The 19,819-nt window shown below is 43.9% G+C and overlaps 1 protein-coding gene across 1 annotated transcript in view; it reads left to right on the top strand.

Moving 5' to 3' along the window:
• PRDM10 (PR/SET domain 10) overlaps positions 1-19,592 on the top strand; it is an 89,181-nt gene extending 69,589 nt beyond the window's left edge. The window contains exons 13-22 of the mRNA XM_067039327.1: positions 179-334; positions 2,072-2,251; positions 3,143-3,253; positions 4,246-4,446; positions 5,605-5,748; positions 6,207-6,377; positions 7,619-7,759; positions 10,240-10,408; positions 13,832-13,935; positions 16,615-19,592. Of these exons, the coding sequence (XP_066895428.1) occupies positions 179-334; positions 2,072-2,251; positions 3,143-3,253; positions 4,246-4,446; positions 5,605-5,748; positions 6,207-6,377; positions 7,619-7,759; positions 10,240-10,408; positions 13,832-13,935; positions 16,615-16,812 (1,575 nt within the window). The 3' untranslated portion in view covers positions 16,813-19,592. The remainder of the gene's footprint in view (positions 1-178; positions 335-2,071; positions 2,252-3,142; positions 3,254-4,245; positions 4,447-5,604; positions 5,749-6,206; positions 6,378-7,618; positions 7,760-10,239; positions 10,409-13,831; positions 13,936-16,614) is intronic.
• Positions 19,593-19,819: the final 227 nt, after the last annotated feature.

Below are 19,819 nucleotides of genomic sequence, written 5' to 3'. Positions count from 1 at the left end.
TAAGGCTTTCTGGCCTCTGTGACGGGGATAGTGTTACGGAGGCCCCTTATCAGTCACACCTGTGTGGCTCCCAGGCCAGGCTGCTGAAGATCCACGGCACGGCGTTTGGCTCCCTCTAGCGTCGCTGGGCTGCCTTTGGTCATTTCCCCTGACTTTCTGTGTCCTCCCTCCCTGCCAGGTGAAAAAGCACGTGCGAAGCTTCCACTCGGAGAAGATCTACCAGTGTACGGAGTGCGACAAGGCCTTCTGCCGCCCCGACAAGCTGCGGCTGCATATGCTCCGGCACTCAGACCGTAAGGACTTCCTGTGTTCTACGTGTGGGAAGCAGTTCAAGGTAGGAACCAGCAAGCAGCCTGGGTGTGCGCGGGCCTCTGAAACTGACAAGCTGCGGATAAGCCTGCTCACCTCGTGGGTGTATCGCCTCTGCTCAAAGAACAGACTTGAGATGTACTTTGTGCCTCACGCTTGAGTTAGTTGTTAAGATAAGAGTAAGGGGAAAACTCACCTTAATTTCCCAAAGTAATTAATTCAAATCCCCAAACAGATTTTGCTAATGCATCTTTTTCAAGAATCCAAGTGTGTAATGAATAGAATGAAATTGCTATTGAGGAACTCCTAAGTCAGGACAATGCATTTACCCACCAAGTGTTTTACTGAGCACTTATTAAGTGTAAGAGCCTGATAACTGAGCCCTGGGGCACGAGGACTGCCATCCAACAGAGGTGGGAAATCTGGGGGATGTTGACAGGGCTTAGACTATTTTGGGGAATGTTAATGGCTTACAGGACTAAGAGAAAAAATGGTAAGTATCAGAAATGTGCCTGGAATTTAGAAGAAAGCAACGGAAAAACCCACGGGAGACTCAGAGATGAGAGTTAAACAAATAAATGTGAAAATGGTAAAATATGCTTCGTTGGGAAACCAGATGATTCTGCAAAGATGTCACTGAGAGACACTCTGCAGAATATGAGTAGGTCATGCTGTCACAGAGACTGGAAAAGAATCGGAAATGGATTCAGGAGGGGAGAGCTAATTTTAAAAGGAGGCGTTTGTGTAGAATGTGGAGGTTGGTGGGGATGCCTGGCATTGCACCTCTGAACTTAGCGTGGATCCAGGTACACGGTGGTCAGTCAAGAAATGTTCGTTAAATAAATGTGCTGAAAAATGAAGTAGTTACAGAAACATCCTCGTACCAAAATGTGGAAAGAACGGGTCTGGTAGAAAGGTTCAAAATCTTTATAAGACCAATAGCAGTGTAATCGTATGTCCAAGAGCAGAGCCTCACTGGATAAGGGAGCTGGCATTTTTGGAATTTGTTTTTATTCAGGATGGGCTCTGCTTCATTTTCTGTCTGTGGACTCACATCAACATGTATCACTAGAAGATTAGATTATCAGACTGAGAGCCGTGACCTAGACCCTGTGCCCCATCCATAGCAGGCAGTGTAACAGCTTACTTGAACTGCTAAATTTATATGATGAGAGATACTTACTTAAATTCATTTGGGATTTAGAGGAATGTCATTATGTGTGTTAAAACGTGTGGTAATTGAGAACACACATGGCTTGTAAATCCAGTATTACCTACCTACCATTCATGATCAATTTGTCTGTAGTTCTTTTTTTTTTTTTTTTTAAACTTTCTGGCTGCACTGCAAGGCATGTGGGATCTTAGTCCCCCCGACCAGGGATGGAACCCGCACCCCCTGCAGTGGAAGTGTGGGATCTTAACCGCTGGACTGCTAGGGAAGTCCCTGTCTCGTAGTTCTTAACACCAAACTTATTCCACATGCCCTTTGATCACTTCTACATAAATGCAAAACCTTTCTTCTCAAAAATCATTCTGTAGTTTTCAAACTGGATGGTCATTTTCAAGCAAGGCTCGTTGGAATGCACTTCCTTGCTAGCGAACAGAGTAATTCCCAGCCAGGGTTGCCGTGTCCTCGGATGTAGCCCGGTGGGTTGCGTTACTGCTAACTTGTATTGGTTTTTTTTTTTTTTACCCCTTCAATTAAAAATCTTCTACTCTCACTCCCCACCCCTCTGCCTTCTCAAAACTTCTCTCTAAACAGCGCAAAGACAAGCTACGGGAACACATGCAGAGGATGCACAACCCTGAGAGGGAGGCCAAGAAAGCCGACCGCATCAGCCGCTCCAAGACGTTCAAGCCGCGCATCACGTCCACAGACTACGACAGCTTCACGTTCAAGTGCCGCCTGTGCATGATGGGCTTCCGGAGACGAGGCATGCTGGTCAGTGCCAGGCTCCGGACCGCCCGCCCCTGCTCAGGCGAGGGCTCTGGCACAGTGTTCTGCACTAAATCTGTCACTGGGTTTCATCCCTGGCCGGGGACAAAGCAGAGGCGAACAGTTCCCAGCTTGGGGCTTCTCTCCCCCGCTGGTCACCCCTTGCCGCCTTTGCCATGGTTCATTTCTGGTGTCTCTTGGAAGAGGTCTGTTGATCACTTTTCATTGCTCGTTTTGCTTTGCTTTGCCCCTCTCCGGCTCTGCTCTGCGCTTCCTCTTCCTGCTCTCTTCTGTGTTCCCGAACGTCCTCTCTGGCGGGGTTGTTGCCTTGCAGCCCCCCCACACCAGTTGTTCCAGATAGGACACAGCAATAGAAGGGAACTTTCCACCAAGGCAGGATACGTGAACCGGGTTAGCTGAAGCACCAGGAGAGCCGGGTCTCTGCTCTCAACTCATTTGGCCCTGATGACAGTTTTTGCAGAATATATCTGTATCTCATTCAACGTCCTCGGTAAGGCCAGGGCACTAAATAATGAAAGAGAGGCTTGCATCAGGAGAATTCTCGAAAGAAAGTCCTACTAGTGTGATTTTCCTTTTTTCCACCAGCAGCTCTTTCAGTCAAAGGCTATGAGTGGAATCCACAGCAACCCAATTCACCTTCAGTAATTTGCTGAATTACTGTTAACTCCTGTTAACTGTTAACTCCTGTTAACTTACTGTTAACTCCTGTTAGCGTCGGTGTCAGAGGGTCCCGGCAGTGCTGGCTCTGGCCGGAGGCCTTATGTTTGGGGTGTTGCTTCAGAGAGTTTCACCTGCTCACACTCAGTATCAGAGGTATTTGTTCAGCGTCTGCTTGTCACGGGGCCTCTTCTTCTCATTTGCTTTATTTCCTTTTAGGTAAATCACTTATCAAAGAGGCACCCAGACATGAAGATAGAAGAGGTGCCAGAGTTAACTCTACCCATCATAAAGCCCAACCGTGACTACTTTTGTCAGTATTGCGATAAGGTAAGAGGAGACGGTCCATGGGAGGGTACCTCTGTGGGAGCCCCACTCAGGGCCAGTTTGTCTGCATGTATAAATATATACTAGGATCTCACAGTTTCTCTTAACAGATGGTTCCCCATCTCTCAGTTATCTTCCATTCAGACAAGAAGGGGCCAGAAGTGCAGCCTTATTTTAAGCCCCAATTTTTTTCTTAAGGATTAGTCAACTGTGTTTTTCTTGTTCCTCCTCTCTGTGAGAAGAGGCTTGTTACCAAGAGCTTAGTATGTGAATTCGTTTTAAATTCCTAAGCTCTAAAATGAGCGTGTTTGTCATCCGACTTGCAAAATACGGGTAGATTTTGGATTTCTAGGAGATTGAGTAGGATGTGAAAAAGTCTTGTGGTGGAATACTCAGTACTATTCCATTCTTGATTTTTGCATAGTTACAAAAAACACAGGAATAGAATATACATTTATTGTTTCGTGGTAATATTGTTTCCTTATACAATTCAGCTGTATCAGTTATAAGCTGTGTATAAGTAGTGTCAACTTAAAAGTAAGAAACATTTTTTAAGCACAGATTCACCACTACAGGTTCTAGTTGCTATTAGACTTGCCATTTTGGAAGAGTCTTTGGCATCTAGTAGTCAACTATGTACATCACATATGAGAGCTTTCACAGAAAGACTAAAGGGTGAACTGGCCTTAAAAGAAATTGTTTCTATGACTGTATATTCACCTCTTAAACTTTAGGGTAAAGGTAGAGAGGTATTTTTACTATTCCTATCTTCGATGTATAAATTCAAGGCAGATGCCTCACATATCTATGGGATGTTCTTACGTCATTCTGATTTATGTTATATCCTCATTATCCTTCAGTATATCTGTCAACATATTTTATCTTGGACTACGTGAATACTTTTTCTCATTTCCTCGTAATGAAATTGTTAGATTGCCTTAAGCAAGAAAGTGGAAGTATATGCTGCTTTCATGGCAAAGCTTTTGAATTTGCAGGTCTATAAAAGTGCCAGCAAGCGAAAAGCCCATATCCTGAAGAACCATCCTGGGGCTGAGCTCCCACCAAGCATTCGGAAACTTCGTCCCGCTGGCCCTGGAGAACCAGACCCCATGCTGAGCACCCACACGCAGCTCACAGGCACTATCGCTACCCCGCCCGTGTGCTGCCCTCATTGCTCCAAACAGTACAGCAGCAAGGTACGGGCGAGGCTTCGGAGCACGTGGGAGCCAAGGTCGTGGTTTAAGGGAACATTGCTTAAGGGCAGACGGTACTTATCCAGATGCCGTGATGGCGTCTTCTGAACTGACGGGGGTGCTGGAGGAGCTGCTCCCTGACAACAGGGAGCATAGCACAGAACGGGAAGAGAATACGGTGCGCCTCCCCGGGAATCAGTGCCATCTGAGCACTTGAATGGTTTCCTTTCCCCTTGGCCCCAGGTGGGTCTCCAATTTGAATATTCTCTGCTCGTGGTTTATGAGCTCAGGCTTGCAGCAGTGCTACATAAGAACTTAAATGATGGTTCTTGAAATGAAACTGAGTTATTTATAATGAGGTGGATGGACCTGGAGTCTGTCATACAGAGTGAAGTAAGTCAGAGGGAGAAAAACAAGTACCGTATGCTAACACATATATATGGACTCCAAGGGAAAAAAATGTCATGAAGAGATTAGTGGTAGGACGGGAATAAAACACAGACCTACTAGAGCATGGACTTGAGGATATGGGGAGGGGGAAGGGAAAGCTGTGACGATGTGAGAGAGTGGCAGAGACATATACACACTACCAAATGTAAGTTATATAGCTGGTGGGAAGCAGCCGCATAGCACAGGGAGATCCCCTCTGTGCTTTGTGACCACCTAGAGGGCTGGGGTAGGGAGGGTGGGAGAGAGGGTGACGCAAGAGGGAAGAGATATGGGAACATATGTATATGTATAACTGATTCACTTTGTTGTAAAGCAGAAACTAACACACCATTGTAAAGCAATTATAGTCCAATAAAGATGTTTAAAAAAAAAAATGATGGTTCTTGAAAAGGGGGTCATTTTTGCTGCGGGGCTTGTCATTGATTGCTGCAGGTGTTGGTGGGATCAGGGGATGCTGTGAAGTACTCTGACCTTGCTTGATAGCGTGGGGGTCACAAGAGTCTTTACTTTCTTTCCAGCGTCTTCTTTTTTCCCTTTCATACCATTGTCCCGCTTCAGGAAGGGCAGGCAGAGCCAGTGTTGCTGTTTGTTTTTTTTTTTTTTTAAACATAACATGAAGGACCATAGGAACCAGTGGAGGGCTTGCATTTGAGAAAGATCGAAAATAACCTATTCTAGTAATTCTGCTTGGTTTTTGCCATAACTTTTCAGACCAAGATGGTACAACACATTCGAAAGAAGCATCCAGAGTACGCCCAGCTCCCCAACACCATACACACGCCTCTGACGACAGCCGTGATCAGTGCGGCTCCAGCTGTTTTAACTACTGACAGTGCTACCGGAGAGACTGTGGTGGTAAGTGTGTGACCGGTAAGAGCGACTCCTGTCCTCCGCTGCCCGTGACGGCTTCAGTGCCAAGGCCATATCTGTCTTGGTATTTAATTGGCTGCAGATGTAGCCCACCACCCTTCAGGGTTCTATACCAGGCATGATGCTGAACGCTTGGGTCTCCCAGTCGGTGCTTTCCAAAGCTCTCCGCAAAAGGAGTAGCAGGAAATTCTCAGTGCTCACTGCCAGATTGTCAGAACCTCCGGAGTAACTCCATGGGCCTGACACAGACAACAGCTAGAGGTACAGGTAATCTTCCAACACCTTCTTCACTCTGGGTATTTTTCTGTCTGAGCTCAGGGCTTAGTTGTGGTCCCATGAATCCCACCAGTTAGACAAACCAACTTTTTGTAGGATTTCAGAGCACTGAAATAGCTACAGGAAGCAGTGTTATCAGCTGATGTGCCTTTTTGTGATTTTTGCAGACAACAGACTTGCTAACCCAGGCTATGACGGAACTGTCCCAGACCTTAACGACGGATTACCGAACGCCGCAAGGGGACTACCAGAGAATCCAGTACATTCCTGTCTCGCAGTCTACGTCTGGTCTACAGCAGCCTCAGCACATACAGCTGCAAGTGGTGCAGGTGGCCCCGGTACTGTCCTGCGTTTATTTCTCTTTGCCTGCGTGCATGCCATATTGCCACCAGCCAACACAGCAGCTGGGGTCAGCTAAAACACCTAATTCTCAGAGCTGGGACTGGGCCCTACATACGATGCATGTCAGCTTGGAGTCTAAGGCATTTGTAAAGCCCTGGCTCTCGAGGGCTCTGGACTCAGCCGTGTAAGAGATTTCTGTCAACAGTATCCAGAGATTTCCGGCTCCAGTGTATACCACTGTCCTGCCCTACTGCAGGCCAGCACTGAGCCTCTTCTGAACCCTTGCCCTGGGCACCCAGGTGGACTACTTGGTGAGGAGCCCGTTTGATCAGCCCCTACCCAGGCATCGAATGACGTCTCTCAGTGGGACGTTGTAAGGAATAATTGTGAATTTTGAATATCGGTTAGTACCTTATTAGTAGCAAGTTATAACTGTTCCTTCTACAAGGTAATTAATACCTCATTCTTACTGATTCGGGAGCTAAAAGAAAAAAGTCCTCCCAGAACTATTGTTTCATTTAATTATACTAAGGAAATGTACTCAAGGCACACATAAACAAACATTTTGCTTTGAAATAAATTGGACTCTGAAAATTTAAAACTAATATGAAAGCAGGAAAGAGGAAGTTGCCACTGGCATTGACTATTCTTTATCTTTTTTTTTTTTTTTTTTTTTTAATAGGAGGATTCTTAATTTTAGGCTTTGGAGGAATCTATGAATCCCTGAAGTTGTCTGTAAATTATGATATATATGTACATTATTTTAGAAAAGGGGTCTGTACTTTCACCAGATTCTCAGAATTGTCTGTGATACATAAAAGGTTAGGAACCACTGTTCTAGTGGTTAAGTGTGACAAGCTGAAAGCAAATTTTCTCCTTTGATCTCTTTTAACTGATAAAGGGTAGGCCATTAAAATTAATTGAAACTTAAGGGAAAAAAGATTTTTGATTCCTGAGAGCTTCTCATTCAGTTTCTTATTAGGAGCTATCTTCCCTCATCTCCTCCTCTTCCAGAATGAAATCGCATTACTGTCTTATGGTTAATAAGCATAATTTTTAAAACTATTTTTTTCCCTGATGCTTGCCAGCTTGGCCCCGGCGTGGGCCCTCCGGGAGTGAGCCCCGGCTCTGAAGCCCTGCCTGTTCTGCTGCTGGGATGTTGTTTCCGCTACACCTTTTCTCTGGAAGGCTTTCCTTTGACCTTAATCAGCGTGGGTCTGGGTTTCTCCTCCCGCAGGCCACCTCCCCTCACCAGTCCCAGCAGTCCACAGTGGACGTCGCCCAGCTCCACGATCCTCAGACCTACACGCAGCATGCCGTCCAGGTGCACCACCTCCAGGTCACGGAGCCCCCCGCCCCGGCCGCGCCCGCCTCCCAGGTACGCTGCTCCCAGGACTAGCCTCAGGTTCACGTGGCCTCAGGGACCCTGAAGATGTACTGAGAGCGAAGACATGTGACCTTCAGACCTGGTCTCCTTGACTATGGAAATGGTATCATTATTTTGTGGGCCTTTAAAGAGCCTTATCCTCTGCCTCCAATTTTTCTGTTGGTGTTAGGGATGCACTTCCATTAAGCGCTTAGCTTCCCCTGTCCAGATGGAGCCCTGGGCTCTGATCTCCTAGAGACAGCATTGGCCTTTGCTTCCTGTTCTAAATGGCTGTGTGACAGTCGGCAATTGCTAGGTTGTTTCTATAATTTTGGAAGACTGACTTTGTGGAGTATCACTGTGTCTGTGTGACAGAGACTGTCATTGAGATCGCAGAGTTACATGCATTCAGAAAATGTTGATTAAATTCTTGCTCTTTGCAGGAAACTTTTCTAGGTCTTGCCCTCAAGGAGCTTAGAGTCTAGCAGGGATATAACACCTATATATAAGTAAATAGGGCATGAAATGAAGGTATCTGAGCCATAAAGGATGCCTGTAGACCCACCCCTGACATTCCCAGGTTCCAGAGCACAAATGAAGGCCTGCATACCATCATCCTGAGTAGTTAAACGTTTCAATCAAGTTCACAAATCATTAAATAAACGTGTTCTGTCTTCCCTGCTTGACATAGGTACTTTCATAATGATAAAATTGAAAAATATACATAAAGTAACAATGGATACTAAATAACATGGATAGTGCCAATTCAAGATTAAATGCATTTTTCTGCCAAACACATGGTTGGCGCTGGCAGTGGCCTGGTATGGGTGGGAGGAATGGAGGAGAAAGGATGTCTCTCTCTCTTTTGCTGGCTCCAATTGCTGTGGAACCCATAGGATAAACATGCACTTTCTCTGCCTTCCTATTTATTGGGGGATGGGGGGAGGCTTGACATCGGATTGCCCCTCCTCCCCACCCCCCCAGTAAGGTTTCTGGTGACTTCTCCCAGCCCAGGACAGGCAGCCTCTGTCCACAAGGGGCCGTGAGTTTCCCACGCCCACTAGCTTCACACTTCTAAGTTTCTCAAAGGAACCCGAGGCTGGAGGGCCGGGACAGACTCAGTTCCTTGTCAGGATGAGGTGGCCCAGGGACAGCCGTCCCCAAGCCTGCTTCCCCTTTCTCCTCACTCAGGCTCCTTCCTGCACTCAACAGGGCCCTGTGTACCACATGCACACCCCATCCCATGTGTCTCAGCTCCAGCCACACCCCTGCAAATGGTGATCCATGGCCACCCCTTTGGTCCCAGGTGCCCGAATACCATTAGAGGGGCCACATGCAGGAGACAGGACCCCTGCAGGAGGCCAAGCCTAGGGAAGAGACTTGTGTGGGTCCCAGAAGTGGGTGCAGGGCCATTTCCAAGGTCTACGAGGCCTCACGTGAGAAGGGCACAGCTGGAGAAGGGCCAGCCAAGATCCCCGCAGGGGTCCCTCTTGCCTGGGTCTGAGGACCGTGTGGATGTGTCATTAGGTTAGTGGAGTACAGGTGAGGGAAAGACGGTGTTCAGCAGGGAATCGAGGAAGATTTTGTAGAAGTGGTGTTTGAATGAGGTCTTGAAGGAGGGGTATGATTTTGATATGGTAGCTGCGGAGGCATTATGATCTGAACATGATCTCTCACTGTGAGTAAAGGCACAGAGGTGGGAAACTGTGGTGTATCTGTAAAGACTGTGTAGGTTAGTGACAGGAGATGGTGTTTGGAGACAGCAGCGGAGCCGGAGCGTGGAGGGCCTGAATGGCAAATAGTGGGGCGGGGGACTTCATCCTGTAGGTGGGATGTATCCCCGTGTTTATCTCCACTAACTGGGGGAGTATCCAGTGCACATCAATACGGGGATTCTGACTTCTGGGTTCTACTTCAGTTTGTGTTACAGGTTAGCTTTGGGACACCGGCAAGTTATTGGGCTTCTCAGGTTTTTTTTTTAATGTAATGAAGATCATTATACTTTCATTCATTTACTTTTTTTTTTTTTTTTTTTTTTAATGATTTGGGCTTTTTTTTTTTGCGGTACGCGGGCCTCTCACTGTTGTGGCCTCTCCCGTTGTGGAGCACAGGCTCCAGACGCGCAGGCCTAGCGGCCATGGCTCACGGGCTTAGTTGCTCCGCGGCATGTGGGGTCTTCCCGGACCAGGGCATGAACCCGTGTCTCCTGCATCGGCAGGCGGATTCTCAACCACTGCTCCACCAGGGAAGCCCCATTCATTTACTTTTATAACAAGCATATGGAAATTAAGTTTTTGGATACCCTTGTAGATAACCCTTTGGAAACTAATTAGGAACTCCTAGTTATGGTTGCTTGTCATGAATTCTGTTCTTATGTAAAATATTACTGGTTTGGCAGCGCTACCTTCAGTGTCACAGTCCCCACGATCACGGTGTACTTTCTTCAGTGGCTAGTTGACAGTTTAATGCATCCTGGTCTCTTTTCTCTCGAGGTGGCAGGGCAGCCGCTGAGCCCCTCCCCGCAGCCGTCGCAGCAGGGGCTCAGCCCCTCCCAGGTTGCAGGCAGCTCCTCGCAGGGCCAGGCCCTCCAGCAGCAGCCCCAGAGCACCACGGTCCAGCACACGTACCTCCCCAATGCCTGGAATTCCTTCCGCGGCTACTGTAAGTGAGGGTGGCCCTCCTGGGTGTGGGTGGAGAACCTGTGGCCACGGGGAGGAATTTCATCAGCTTTGTCATCCATTTTCTGGCTTAAAGGATCATTGGCCATTTTCTACACTCTGTAGAACTTGTACTTCAGTGAGTTTCATGGCACAATTCAAGGCGGCGTCTGATTCAGGGCCACCCTGAAATGACATTTTTCCAAGACTTCAGGAATATTGCTGGAGGAAGTGTAGGCAGGTGGTTTAAGTAATAGAGTAGGTGGACTGAGGGTGTGAGGTCATGATTCACCTCTTCCACCAATATTTACTGAGTATCACTGTGCTAGACCCTGCGTGTATGAAAGATTAATACTGACATTCCTATAAGTAACACCACACGATAATAATGTTAGCTAACTTTCATCAGGCTCTTACCATGTGCCAGGAACGATTCTAAACTGCATCTATATCACATCCAGTATTCACAACAACCTCCTAGGAAAGTACAGTCGTTACTTGCATTTTACAGATAAGACAATTCAGACACAGCGCAACGCGTCCAAGGAGCACAGCTACTTAACGGAGGCCTGGAACCCGGGCAGCCTGGCTCCAGAGTTTACACTGTAAACCAGCCCGCTGTGTTGCCCCTCCTGACAAGATGGTCTTGGCCTCAAAGAGACCATTATCTCGTGGAGATAGATATGTGAGTAGCTGATTCCAAAACCCCGAGGTTAGTGCTACCAGAAGCAGTTTAGCCTGGCTGCCAAAGGTCAAACAGGTAAAAAAATCTTGGTGGGTACAACAGCCTTGGGTGTGAGCTGAAAAGTTTGAGACCCTTATCATTGAAGATCTGGGAGGAACAGTAACAGTTAGAGCTCAGTAGTAGGAGCTAGGAGGAATAAGGGCCGTGTTGACCTCTCTCCTGCTACTGATTTCTTTTTTTGGGTCCGTCTCTGCTGTGATTGATCTTTGGCTGTGTTGTGTAGATTTGGTGTGGGGACCAGGCTCAAAGGCTACCATTTCGTTATCTTTACCATCTATTCTCCTAAATATTTGTGCTCACAGTGAGAGCTGAGTCTAGTTTCCGTCAAGGAAGGATTCTTCCTCATGATAAATCCCAGTAGGATCCTGGTAAATAGATAGACATTTCTACTCAGTTTAATTCCTGTGAGAGGAACGTGGAGATGATGCTGACAGCCACTGTAATAATAGTAAGAACTAGCATTCTAACTTGATGAAACAATCTGAAAATTTTTATTAGGAAAAAAGTTTAAAATATACAAAAATAGGGAATTCCCTGGCGGTCCAGTTGCTAGAGGAGTCCGTCTGATACGTACATGCTGTCATCCTCTCCCAGTCCTCCAACTATATAATAATTCACATCATTTCATCCATAAATATTTTTTTAAAAACCCCACAACTCTAAGTGTTGTTATCACACCTAAAAATAAATTACAGTAATTCTTTAATACCACCCAATATCCAGTGTTCATATTTCTGTGATTGTCTCATAAATGTCTTTTTAAAAAAATATTTTATTTTTTATTTGGTCACGCTGGGTCTTAGTTGCGGCAGGCAGGCTCCTTAGTTGCGGCAGGTGGGTCCTTAGTTGTGGCATGCGAACTCTTAGTTGCGGCATGTGGGATCTAGTTCCCTGGCCAGGGATTGAACCCAGGCCCCCTGCATTGGGAGTGCGGAGTCTTAACCACTGTGCCATCGGGGAAGTCCCATAAATGTCTTTTTAATAGTTGGTTTTTCAAATTGGGTTCCAAATAAGGGCCATACATTGCAATCGATTATACCTTTTGAGTTTCTTTTAATACACGTGTTCTCCTTCTCTCTTTTAAGTTGCAATTAGCATGTTGAAGAAACTGGGTCATTTGTTTGCAGAGTTCCCCACATTCTGGATTTTGCTGTTGACATCCCTGTATTGTCATTTAAGATGCTTTCCTCTGTCCCTTTTACTTCCTATAGATGGGCAGTTAAACCTAGAGGCTTGATCAGATTCAAGTTCAGTTTTTTTCCCCAAAAACACTCCATAGCTGTTGGTGTGTAGTTCCATTGGGAGGCACATAATGCTTGTCTGTCTTTTTCCTTTGCTCCACTATTTCAGTAGGGATTGCAAAGTTGTCATATTCTGTCATTCTTTATACACTTATTGCTAGAAAACTTCCATAACAAAAACAATTTTACCTTAACCATCAGGTTACTCTGAGGTACAACTTGTACAGGAACGGCAGAATAGACGCTTTAAATACTTGGCTCATCTCCTTTATTTACCAGTTTTCAAAATAATGAGTTGTTTCCTAGTATTATCCAAGGTGACCGATGCCGGGCATGTGTGTGTCTTAGTATCGCTGGGTACTTGTGAATTTCAACCCATTGGATATGTTTCAAACCACTGTAGTCGGGGCTTCCCTGGTGGCGCGGTGAGTGGTTAAGAATCCGCCTGCCAATGCAGGGGACAGGGGTTCGAGCCCTGGTCTGGGAAGATCCCACGTGCCACGGAGCAACTAAGCCCGTGCGCCACAACTACTGAACCTGTGCTCTAGAGCCCGCGAGCCACAACTACTGAAGCCCGTGCGCCTAGAGCACAAGAGAAGCCACCGCAACGAGAAGCCCGTGCAGCGCAACGAAGAGTAGCCCCCGCTCGCAGCAACTAGTGAAAGCCCGCACACAGCAACGAAGGCCCAATGCAGCCAAATATTAAATAAATAAATAAATTTATTATAAAAAATCCAAACCATTACAGTCATTATCCTTGTTGATGCTCAGATTATCCCATCTTTGGCTAGTGGGAACATCTTTCTGTATCTTTCCCACATGACTCTGCAGTCTTTTATAGTGTCTTACACGCTGGTATGACACCAGATTCCATGCTCACCTTGTCCATTTCTGACCCAGGTTTGGAATCAGCCATTTCCCCAAAAAGTCCTGGTTCCTTTGAGTAGAGGATGTGATTTAGAGGCTGTCAACTGGGTGCTAGGGTGAACTCTGTTTTTAATTAGCTTTCATAACATGGTAGTGAAGTAAAATTCATGTTAGACTAAGTTGTGATTGCTAGGCAATAGTGGATACATTGTGCCAGTAATCAAATGTGACTGTAAAAGATAAAAATATTGAGCCAACAGGTGAATCTTTGTAACTTATCTCAAGGTTTTAAAATTTTTGAATATTTGTCTTTCCGGATATTCAGAAGCCACATTTGAAGGAGATGCATTGATTGTTTCCAACATTTGGTAACCCTCTACTAGCCTCACGTGATCAATTCTTAATCAGAGGTGCTTTCGCTGTACCAAGAAATCATATCAACGTAAGACTTTCAGAGCAAGCAAATCCATGGAAAGTGACTCCGTAGGGAATGTGGTCACTGGTTAGGTATTTGTTTCTACAACCTGTGTTAAAATCTGAGGCCACTGAACTATGGCTCCTTCCTGTTTTTCAGCATCGGAGATTCAGATGATGACGCTCCCCCCGGGCCAGTTTGTGATCACAGACAGTGGCGTGGCAACTCCGGTCACCACTGGCCAAGTGAAGGCCGTGACGCCAGTAAGCTGTGCTGCTTGGCGGGTTTTCCTGTTCCCCACGCTGCACCACCCCCGCCCTCCCCCAGCTTCTCCCAAACTCTTCACATCTGAGCTAGAGGCACCTCCTCTGTATTCCTATAATTTCTTGTGGTGCTATATTATAGCACAGTTTATTTTTTTTTAAATTTTATTTCTTTTTTACTGTTTTCTTTGAAGTGTAGTTGATATACAATGGTGTGCCAATCTCAGCAAAGTGACTCAATTTTACACATATATACATTCTTGTTTACCTTAAAAATTTCTGTATTTTTTAAAATATTCTTTTCCATTATGGTTTATCCCAGGAGATTAGATATAGTTCCCTGTGCTCTACAGAAGAACCTTGTTGTTTCTCCATTCTAAATGTGATAGTTGCATCTGCTGACCCCAAACTCTCAATCTGTCTCTCTTCCCTCCCCAGCCCCCTCGGCAACCACAAGTCTGTTCTCTGCGTCTGTCGGTCTGTTTCTGTTTTGTAGATAGGTTCGTTTGTGTCATATTTTAGATTCCACATGTAAGTGATATCATATGGTATTTGTCTTTCTCTTTCTGACTTACTTCACTTAGTATGATAAGCTCTAGTTGCATCCATGTGGCTGCAAATGGCATTATTTCATTCTTTTTTTTAATGGCTGAGTAATATTCCATTGTATATATGTACCACATCTTCTCCATCCATTCCTCTGTCTCTGGACATTTAGGTTGTTTCCATGTCTTGGCCATTGTGAATAGTGCTGCTATGAACATAGGGGTAGCACAGTTTATTTTAATTATTTGTTTACTATATTTTCCCAGTAGGCAATTAATTCCTTGAAACCTAGGTCTTTGTCTTTATCTCTTTATCCTCAGTGCTGTTGCACAGGAGGCTGGGCTATAGCAAATGCTCAATAAAGATCTATTCAATTAATAACTATAATGAACCTCCTAGATCCATATCCATATATATACATGTAGATAATCATCTTTTTAATGTGCTTCTTAGAAAGTAGATGAGTCTTCATGACTATTGGTCCTCAACTGGGTTGGGAGGAAATAATATGATGAATCTATTATGGAGCTCTTTAAAATTATTTTAAACAATTCACCCACCCCAGGTGAAAAACATTGCCATAAATTATTCTGTTATATTTGGGTTAGGCCTGTCAATGTTGATTATGTCTGCTACCTCTGTTTTTATCTTCACTGGTTTCCTCTGGCCTGCCTCTGGAAGACAGAGTATGTAAATTAAGAAAAATACTCTTAAGTGACTAGGGATATTGAGATGTTCCCAGGGGAAGATTATTTCCCAAGAGGCCTCAAAGAGTAGCAGGGTAGTCTAGTGGCCTCAGAAACCTGATTGATTGATTGATTGATTTTTCAAAGCACACTGAGAGCTCACCCATTTCTCAGCACATGAATTCACATTAACTAGACTTAGGAGAGATGTATAAATCCGGAGTAACACTATTGTCAATGGAAACAATAACTAACATAAAATGGATAGTCTCATTGGCATGATTGGTGAAATTTTTTGCTCTTTGTGGGGACTCACTGACTCTACCTTTTTTTGGCCAGGAACCCATTTGGGAAACCGATTATACAGCCAAGGATGTTCCCTTCCATCTGCCACAGTACCCATACAAATTTGATGTACAGTTTTGTACAGTTTATAGATTCTCTGAAGCCTACCTATGAACTGCCTAGGTGTCCATGGACCTTTGGTTGAGAACCAGCCCCCTCCTGCTAGAGAAGGACCCACACAGGAAACCAAATCCTGATCAAAGAGTGGCTTGATGAGTGTGGACTCAGAACATACGGCCCTCGAGAAATCAAATGGGTATTTGGCTGTGGCTTTCTCTCTGGACAGTGCTTGGAAAGGATGCTGCCCGAGTTTTCCTCTGTGACTTCTTTTTTTCTCAGCCTGTGTAGCTGACCAATTCTCCCTCTTACAGACACATTCTTTCTTTAAAAATGTTAATGCAGGGACAGAGTTAGCTGCAGGTCTATGGGGACGTTTTTTTCATGATCAGAGGGAAAATGAAGAAAAATTAAGACAACGTATGTTTTCATAAAGCTAAATTTATTCAATGCAAAAGACTTCTATTCTAAGATAGTGTTCTTCCTATGCTTTTGAGTGTTAAAATGTCTCTCATTTGACAGTAGCATTTAAAAAATGATTTCACTTGGCAAAATAAAATTTGGGAACATTTATTCTTACTTTAATTTTGCTGGTCTTTGAAATTCTGAAGTCTGGGAACCATTGATCTTGACTTGGCCATCATTCTGCCTCTTTAAGGAGAATTTGAATATGTCTCCTTTGATCCATTTTGTATTAATCTTAAACATTAATTGACAGATAGTCACCTTATTTTATGAATTTCTAAATTCTCAGGGACAATACCATAGCGCATTTCCTTTGCCAGGTAGGTTACCACCATGATGCAAATTTCTGTCCCTGAAGTTCCTCACTGTATCATTTGGTATGACGACCATGGTGCCCCCTTAAGTTACCTTTGCAGTCTGCTCCTCTAAAGGACTTAGGCAAAGCATCTCTCATGGGTGCCTAGTTTGGTTCCCCATGTAACATTTCTCTGCATATTCCTTCTCCCCACCGTGTGCCCCCATAACTCTACCCCCCACATTAGGCCTCAGATTTCTAAAGATCCTTTTCTTCCTGCTCTAGGGTCATTATGTGCTATCAGAAAGTCAATCAGAATTGGAGGAAAAGCAAGTTTCTGCTCTCACTGGTGGAGTCCAGGTTCAGCCAACTGCGCATGGTGACTTGGACCCCCAGACCACCAGCCAACAGCCCACCCAGTACATCATTACCACCACCACCAACGGGAATGGGAGCAGCGAAGTGCACATCACTAAACCTTAACTTCCATCCTCGAGCCAGAATCAAACAGTCACATCATGTCTTTCCTTATTCATACGTCTGGAACGTCTGGAAGCCTCTGACTTAGAACTCTTTTTTAAGATTTATCACTCAAGAGTTTGGAAATCACAGTTTTGACGCTTATACATACACTGGGGCTTATTTTATCAAGGTCATCTTTACCAAATGGACTCTTCAAACCCTAGGAGTTTCTGCCACGGAATGGAGATCTTTCAGGGGAAAGTAGATTTCAAGACAGAAAACTTGCCTTGCTCTTGAGTTGTTTTTTTAACACATAGATAAGCCTTACTTTTCCTTTGTGGAAATATTAAGCAGTGTATTGTGTTTGTACCAAAGGTGGATAAAGGCTGTGCCAAGTCCATGGCCGCTGGACTCGTTGATTCCAAGCCATGGCACCAAAGGCGAAGGGGCATTTTATGGGCGTGTATTAGGTCAGAACTGCTTCATCTTGTGAGTTTGCATTCTCAGTAACTTAACAAAGGGAGCCCATTGAATATGAAAATTAAAATGATGCAGCAAAGGTTTCATCAGTGATGGTCTGAAGGAAAAACTGTTACCTAAATTTTTCTTATTGCTGATTTTTTAAAAACTTGCCTTTTTTGGAAAACCGTTGTTGGGCTATTGGTAGTGCTTTCCACAGACCCTGGCCTTCAGTGGAGTAGGCCAGAACCTCATGTTCTGATAGATCTTACTTTATTACTCCACAACTGTGGACTCCCTGTACAAGAAAAGGATGCTTGGTGTCAACAGAATTTAGACTCCCAGGTTACAGGTTGGCCTCCCATTCTCTGGTTGTACTTGTATGAAGAAGGAGATATTGGAGATGACAGTACCAAGAGAAATTATTGATAGTAAAACAACTATATAGAGCGTAAAAAGCACTGAGGCCTTATCCTGCCTTTCAGGATCCATTTACCACTCATTGGTAAAGGGTGAATCCTTGCTCATACTACATGTACCTGCAACCCTCGCTCACAGCATGCAGTGTGTTTTAGTACTTCTAATGCTGTCTTAAAATGAACATTCTTTCAGGTTGGATGGAAAGGTGGTCCTCCTTATTTCTTAACACTTTCAACTTCAAATATATTGCAATTCATCTGGACCTTTTGGTAAGATGACCAACTTCACACCTAGGGGAAAAAGAAAAATGTGGGGACCACTTATAATATGTTAGAGTAATTATAAGGGATCTGGAAGGAATCCAATCTTAATATTACATTGTCAGTTGGGAGAGGGAGAAAAACTGCCTCGGTGATAGTTTTTCTTATCATTGTTCCTGTTTGGGAGTCTTATTAGCTATGAATTCAATGAGGAAAATATTTCCCTTCTTTTTACTGTACATTCCATTGTGCACATAAAACACTGCAGAAGTCAGTATGTAGTTTAACAACTTTTTGTGACATACTAATACATTTTTAGAATAATTATGGCATGATAGAATTTATCATCCCAGAACAGAAAGACCTACCTTCAGTTTCAAATGAAGTTAAATAATTTATTTTATTGACATTTCCGGGTAAAAACTGGTTCTATAAATTAAGAAGTATATTAGCTTCTTTATGGTAAAGATACCTTTTTGAAAAGTAAACAATTCTGTGAAGTGACTTTACTAATATGTAGACTTTGCACTTTATTATTGAGACCTCATTCATTTCGTTATCGCTGACAATTTAGGCACTAAGAGAACTTGAGAGTTACTTGGTAGTTGTGTAGAAAATGAAAATGGACTCTATATCTTTGGTAACAGAGGTTAATGCTGATGTTTTCAATAGAAAATATTGACTCTGTGTCACAATATAGAGATTTCTGAGTCCCAGAGTCCTACAATGTGATGATTATGAATATCCTAGTGTCCAGTCTAGAGAGACTTGCTAGGTAAAACATAGTAGACTTTCCCAAAGGTCCAGTTTCGTTTTTATAACTTCAATTTGGTCCTGTTGGTTCCTTTTTAATTTGAACCAGCAAAGGTATTCCTCCCTCCCCTCAGGAATAACTTACTGATTAAAATGGAAAACTGTCACTGAATGGAATGTTCATTTTATGCCAGTTATTTCAAGTTTTAAAATACACAGAAGAGAAAAAGTATTGCGGAAGGACCTCTGTTTCTCTCCCATCTAAGTTCTTTTTTTTCCCTCTTGTTTTTTTGTCCTTAGGTGGAATAAGTAAAGACTCTAAAACTAATTTGTATATTATCAACCAGAGATGCAGGTGTGGCAGTCAAGCCAAACAACACTGCTTTAAGATCAGGTATTCTGTATATTTATTCTAAGGTAATGGCTTTTCAAAAGGACTTGGATTTGAAGAGATGGCAGATTATAAGCCATCTGAAGACCCAATCTGGAAAAAATGTCTGTAGCCAATGTTTATACTGTGGCCTCGCCTAAGACACACTGGCACTGTAGCCTTGGATCAGTGCAGTGTGAGCATTTTGGAGTAGGTTACATAGAGATTTTACATTTTTACTGTTTCATTTGTGCCCACATAAACAGATATTTCATCATGTAAAATTCCTGTTATTCCGGAGAAACCTATTGTTCTGATCTTCTGGAATTGTTTTCTGATTTGGAATTATCCTTTCAAAAAACTCTTAAGATATGTAGGGCTAAAAAGCACTTCATGAGATGCTGAAGCTGACCCACAGGTTGAAAATGTTGACCCTATCCTGTTATTTAAATGTGAACATTTACTGTACATTCAGTGAGTTATAGTGTTAATAGTCTTGTGTTACTCAGCAGGTGTAAAAATTAATAAATATTTTTTTTAAATAAACATCTTTCTTGTTTGTATGTGTACAAGTTACAAGAGCTTCTGAGAACGTTACTTTTTTTTTTTTTTTAAATAATACAATTTACATTGTTTTGACTCTTTGGTTCACTCTGGTGTGGTCAGAGACTGTAAGGTCAGGGAATTTATGGATGGTAATATAGAATGATGTTCCCCTCCCCTTTTACTTGGTGGTTTCTAATTCGAGACCCCTCCCAACAATCTA

This window comes from Kogia breviceps, chromosome 7, assembly GCF_026419965.1.
Source record: "Kogia breviceps isolate mKogBre1 chromosome 7, mKogBre1 haplotype 1, whole genome shotgun sequence".
In the NCBI taxonomy this organism is placed as follows: Eukaryota; Metazoa; Chordata; class Mammalia; order Artiodactyla; family Physeteridae; genus Kogia; species Kogia breviceps.
The sequence above is the reverse complement of the archived record's forward strand: the minus strand, read 5'-3'. Positions and strand labels throughout refer to the sequence as shown.